This window comes from Pelophylax lessonae (genome assembly GCF_965119305.1).
Source record: "Pelophylax lessonae genome assembly, chromosome: 8".
Lineage (NCBI taxonomy): Eukaryota > Metazoa > Chordata > Amphibia > Anura > Ranidae > Pelophylax > Pelophylax lessonae.
The window spans coordinates 61,381,952-61,388,491 of NC_138775.1; the positions used below are offsets into that span (position 1 = coordinate 61,381,952).

The 6,540-nt window shown below is 45.2% G+C and overlaps 1 protein-coding gene across 1 annotated transcript; it reads right to left on the reverse strand.

Moving 5' to 3' along the window:
- Positions 1 to 2,581: 2,581 nt before the first annotated feature.
- Positions 2,582 to 2,999, reverse strand: LOC309561892 (filamin-B-like; the record flags this gene model as incomplete). Its single annotated transcript, XM_082265955.1, has 1 exon — positions 2,582 to 2,999. Exon 1 carries the CDS (start codon positions 2,843 to 2,845, stop codon positions 2,582 to 2,584), a length of 264 nt encoding a protein of 87 aa, XP_082122081.1. The 5' UTR covers positions 2,846 to 2,999.
- Positions 3,000 to 6,540: the final 3,541 nt, after the last annotated feature.

Sequence of the window (6,540 nt, forward strand, 5' to 3'; positions counted from 1 at the left end):
TGGAAGTGGTTAAAGTGATTGTAAACCTTCTCTTATAACTTGTACCTATAGGTAAGCCTATAATAAGGCTTACCTATAGGTACTGTAAATCAGGCCTCGACAAAACCCGGGCGCCAGGTCGCATTTGCGACTAGAATTAGCGACCTGGCTCCTGGGGTGCCCTGCAGAAGGTGTCCTGTCATTTTTGCACGGACTTCCGCGCACGGACTTCCGGGCTTTCCGAAAATTGAGGCCTCGGCTTTTCGGCCTACTTGAGAGGAGAGGCTTCCAATGGGGAACTGGCGCCCTCTTGTGGTGGCCGGGAGTAATGACTGTTGTAATTACTGTTTCTACTGCCTGTTTGTTCACAATGCATTACCATCTCCCTGTCCAGTTAGTTACCTTTGACAGGGAGTGTGGTTATTTATTATTAATTTAATTTATTTTTTAAATGTAAAAACTAAATAATATTTTTTTTCTTTTTTTTTTTAATTATTAAAAAAAATAAAAAAAATAAATTTTTTTTCCAATTATTATAAAAAAAAAAAAAAATATATATATATATATATATATATATATATATATATATATATATAATCTTTTTTTTTTTTTTTCCTCATCGCAATGCCACAGCCGAAGGCCCCTTTCACACGGGCTGTCTGATCAGGTCCGCCTGTCAGTTTTTCAGGCAGACCTGATTGGACCCTTCATTCTCCTCTATGGAGCAGTAATCTGCCGCCATCTGATCCTGTCCGCCAAAAACAGAGGGATGGTGGTTCTATTTTCTATCCATCCCGTGGATCGGATCAGATGGCATCGGATGGAAAGAGACAGACAGTGTTTTCATCCAATTGCTCTAGAGGAGAGTGGGGTTCTAGTCGTATTTATGTGTAAATTTAGTATCCGTTTTATTAAATAAAGCTTGGTTGTTCGTTAAAAAAAAAAAACAGGCTCCTAACTTTTTTAGCTGGCTCCTAGATTTCAGGAAAATTTGTCAAGCCCTGCTGTAAATATCTCCTATTTGCACCGTTTAGGAGATATTTACTTTTCATGCAGCCGATGACATCATCGGAGCATGCACTCTGAAGGAACAGCCACCCGTGCCGTTCCTTCAGAGCCCTGTGTCGTGACCAGCGGCTCACGTGCGCATGCGCGGGAGTGATGTCATCGCACCTCCAGCCAATCAGATGGCCGGAGGACGGAAGCGGGAAGCAGGATGGCCGAATATGTCGGCCATGTAACTGGTGAGCGGGCGGCACAGCGGGGGGCTTCATTCTAAGGTATTTCATAATGAGCTAGTATGTGAAGCATACTAGCTCATTATGCCTTTGTCCTACAGGGTTTTTTTTTTTGGGGGGGGGGGCTTACAACCTCTTTAATGCAAGTAACACAAAATACTATTTGAACACGATAGGTCAATGAGCCAGGAATGAATGAACTCATGGCTTGGGTTTAACCTTCAGGTCCCTGGCTCTGAAGATGGTGACAACAATGACAGAACCCTAATTAGAAGTTTTACCAAGTCCTTTCTCAGTACTTGCCACCCTTGGACACCTGGAAGGAGACAACCCACCTATGGACACAACCCACCTATGGACACCTAGAAGGAGACAACCCACATATGGACACCTTGAAGGAGACAACTCACCTATAGACACCTGGAAGGAGACAACCCACCTATGGACACCTTGAAGGAGGTGACTTACTCATGGACACAACCCACCTAGGGGTACATGGAAGGAAATTACCCACCTATATACACATGGAAGGAGACAGCCTACATTTGGACACCTGAAAGGAGACAACCCACCTATGGGCACCTGGAAGGAGACGACCCACATATGAGTACTCGGAACGAGACAACCCACCTATGGACACAACCCACCTTGGAGTACGTGGAAGGAGCAAACCCATCTATATAGGACTTGAAAGGAGCCAACCCACCTATGGACACCTGGAAGGAGTTGATCCAACTATATACACAACCTACCTATGGGTACCTGGAAGCAGACAACCACCTATGGACACAACCCACCCATGTATATGTGGAAGGAGACAACCCATCTATGAACACCTGGAAGGATTTGACCCAATTATGGACATAACCCACCTGAGGGCACCAGGAAGGAGAAGACCCACCTGTGGGCACCAGGAAGGAGAAGACCCACTTGTGGGCACAAGGAAGGGGAAGACCCACCTATGGACACCTGAAAGGAGGTGACCCACCTATGGACACCTAAAAAGAGGTGACCCACCTATGGACACCTGAAAGGAGGTGACCCACCTATGGATACCTGAAAGGAGGTGACCCACCTATGGGCACATGGAAGGAGGTGACCCACCTATGGGCACATGGAAGGAGGTGGCCCACCTATGGGCACCTGGAAGGAGGTGACCCATCTATGGGCACCTAGAAGGAGGTGACCCATCTATGGGCACCTGGAAGGAGGTAACCCACCTATGGGCACCTGGAAGGAGGTAACCCACCTATGGGCACCTGGAAGAAGGTGACCCACCTATGGGCACATGGAAGGAGGTGACCCACCTATGGGCACCTGGAAGGAGGTGACCCACCTATGGGCACCAGTTTGATGTTCTCCTTTTAAAGGAACTCCAGGGCCACAGAGACATTCTCCAGCTGCATCTGGCTGAAGGTAGGTCTCTGGTGGTACTTTCTGTACATTCTCTTCTGGCTCAGCACCTCCAGCAGGGCGATCAGTCGGAGCCCATCGCTCAGGTCGGTCTGCAGGTTTCCGATCCTCTTGTTGACACATTTCAGGTGCTCGTTACACCAGCGGGTGAAGGTGTTCTGCTGGATCTTCTTCCATGGAGCGTCCTCCGCCAGGTCCTTCTCGGTCACCGGCATCGTGTGGGAGATGAAGGGGCAGAGAGCTGCGATATGTCCGTGTGCTGGAGCTGAATGCTGCTGTCCCCAGATCGGCTATTACTGCACATGTGTGACCGGACTCCTCCTCCTCTCCAGGTTCTCACACATCGGCTGATCCATTGCTGGGCAACTGGTGCCATCTACTGGTGGCCGGACTCCACAACGGCCACTGCCAGCCCCATGCCTCTCCAACACTGCCAACTCTACCTCTCTGCATTCCAACAATAAAAAACAAAACAAAACAAAAACGTTTTTTTATTATTAATGATTTTAAAAAATGTAATTTAGTGTTTTTAGTGTTCAAGTTTTTTTTATGCTTGATTTAAAAAAAAAAATCTGTTAAGAAAAAAAACTTGTATCATTATTTCTTGTTGTTTTTATTGGTGCTATTGTAGTATTATTATTATTATGTCATAATACATACTTCTAGATCGGTGGTCAATAGGAGTTATGAATGACATTATAGACAAAGGGAGAGGCGCCTCTAAAGCTGGATACACACTATCCAACTTTTGTGGTTAGATTTCCTTCAGATTTACCTTTTGGTAAACCGTGCCGGTTTAGGAGATATTTGCAGTGCATGCAGCCGCTCATGCAGTGCATGCGCGGGAGTGACGTCATCGCGGCTCCGGCCAATCACAGCGCCGGAGCCGCCGAACCCGGAAGAGACGCCGAGGGATCATGGCAGCGCCCGCAGCGATGTCCGGGGGTCCGTGTCGGGGCTTCGTTCTAAGGTAAGTAATACATAATGAGCTAGTATGCGATGCATACTAGCTCATTATGCCTTTGTCTTGCAGGTTTTTTTTTTTTTTTTCGAGTGTACAACCGCTTTAAAGACCACAACATACAGGGGTATACAATGTACGGTTAACAGCAAACACACACACACATCATAGGTTGAACTGGATGGACTCGTCTTTTTTCAACCTCACAAACTATGTACTGTAACTATATATGTATCATGTCATTTGGTTTATTTACACTTTTTAAATTGCCGCTGGTCCAACCCCCCCGCTGGTCCAACCCCCCCCCCCCCCCCCCCCCCCCCCGGGGTCGCAACGCTTGCAGGGAAGGGAACCAGAAGACAGGTGTCGGCATTTGCTGAGCATGCAGTGGGAGGACAGCAGGAGGATGGCTGGAGGACAGCGGGGGAGGAAAGCGGACGATGGCTGGAGGACAGCGGGGGATCGCAGGGGAAGGTGAGTTTTAAAATATAAAACAACAGATTTCCACGCAAAACAATGTACTGCTTTTAGCACAGAAATTCTGACATAATCAGACCACCAGGGAGGTTAATGCTTGATAGTTACTTTCTATATATCTCTATGTTGAAACTACCAGCATCCAGGCACTAAGAGCTTGTGATTGAGGGTATGTAGCCAAAGAAAGGTCACTAACCCAGCTGCTCAGACTATTCCACATGAAGTTGTGGAATGACAATCCAAAAAAAACGCACACCCTGGAGGGCTTTATGAAAAATGAGCACAAGATGGTGCTGTAATGTATGGATATGACAGTTCTCTGTGGTAAGATCATAGGCGTGCACACAGGGTGTGCCGGGTGTGCCTGGGCACACCCTAATCACCTAGGGCACATTAGCATTATCGCTCTGTTTGCCAGTGAGGAGATGGGAAAGATCTCCCTCGGACCTGCTCTGCCATAAGAGAAGTGCCACACACTTCTATTTCACTTTGCCAGCAGGGAGAGTAATGTATCGGGGGCCATGTACATGTAGGCAAACACATGCATGTGTATTTAAACTTTGGGGTGCACACCCTAATGCAATAGGCTGCGCACACCTATGGGTAAGATCTCACAAAAAAATCATATCTTCATAAATTCAAAAACAAATAAAATGTTAATTTCAATTCAAAGACGACATGATAAGCCTTGTAGGGTAAAATAATTTACAATGGTAAGCTAGCATAAGCCTGTATGGTGGGGGAAAAAGCATAAGATGTTGTATACCAGCCCATGGGGTGGAGGAAACCCAGGAGGACAGTTAATGTATGATTCAATCGATGATATGCCCAGGGGAGATTGTGGGAGGCTCGGGGGGGCTTACCAAAGGATGGGTAAGGGGAGCAGTGGCCAGCCACCGACCCACGAAGCGCTAGTGACGTCACAGTGGGCCTGAAGCGACCAAATAGGCTGGGAGGATGCCACAACCACTGGACCAAAACAAGGCTTGGATGGCATGCTACCAGGTTACCGTCATAGGTGGGGTTTCCTCCACCTCCATGGGCTGGTATGCAACATCTTATGCTCTCCCCGCATCATGCAAGCTTACAGTTTTTAATTATTTTACCCTACAGGCTTATGATGCCATCTTTAAATTCTAATTAACATTTAACTTAATCTTGGATTTTTTTTGAACATATGATTTATTTGTGAGATTTCACCACAGAGGACTGTCATATTGAGACATTAGAGCACCATCTTGTGGTCATTTTCCATATAGCGCTCTGGCTTGTGTTTCTTTTAGATAGCTCTATCTTGCCCAACTATAACAGAGAATAATGAATGACATCAATGGCATAATATGAGAAAAAAATGTGTGGCCATCTTAAAGCTTGCTATACACATACTGGCTGGGCAGAAATGTAAATACTGTGGCAGGTAAACCCATTCATATTTTTGTATTTTACTAGTGTATTTAGCTGGGTGCCTTGAGTGCAGCTTTTAAAACTACTAAAGTGAATTTCTGCATCCAAACTACACTGTAGTAGCATGGTGGTGATGTAGGGTGAAATATTGACTGAAGGTTGAACAATATTTGTTTTTCATGTAGGTAATATATTAGTGGGCAGCTGTATTTTACTGTAGGTGTAACATTTCAAAGTGACAACATTAAAATGCATGAATAATATAACACTTAAATGCAGTTTTGTCTGTTTTCGCAAAGCTTTGCGTCTGAATTACATCAGAATACACCCAGGAAACATTCTAATAGTATGTCATATTTAAAAATGAAACAGTCAAGACAGAATATGACAGAAATATCAGATCAAAGTTTTATGTCAACACAGTGGTACTGTGCACATAATTATGTTAAACAGTGCCTCGTCCTTAATTGACTAGTGTGAGTTTGTAGTAGAGAAAAATGGACTTTAATGGCACAGCACAACTAGAATATCATTAAAATATAAATATTTTATTAATAAAAATATTGTTTAAAACTTCATGTCCATATTACATCACATATAACTAAACAATTTCTTATTGCCACCATCAACCCCAATATAGAGTGGAACTCCCCAAAAAGGTAGGATAGATATAAGGATATGATACAGAGACACACTGGTACGGGGGGGGGGGGGGGGTAACCACTTAAAGGGGTGGTGAGATCCAGCTTGAAGTCCTGCTCAACATGATTTGCGCAGATATGCTTCTTCGGGAGCTCCAAGAATAAACTGACTTGTTCTACATGAGATGAAAATAGTACAATCAATGTCAATAGAACACAATTATCTCTAAGTACTGTATATGAAGTTTCTTAGTGCAAGCATGCAGGGCCGCTGATAGGGGGGGGGGGGGCACCAGCCCTCTTGTAGGGGGCCCGAGCACACAGGGGGGCCCACACAGAGAGGGGGATTAGTGATGGACAACAAATACAGAAATCGTCCTCCAGCACCTGAATCTGATCTGTCCCTCTCCCTGCTATCAGCTTTTAT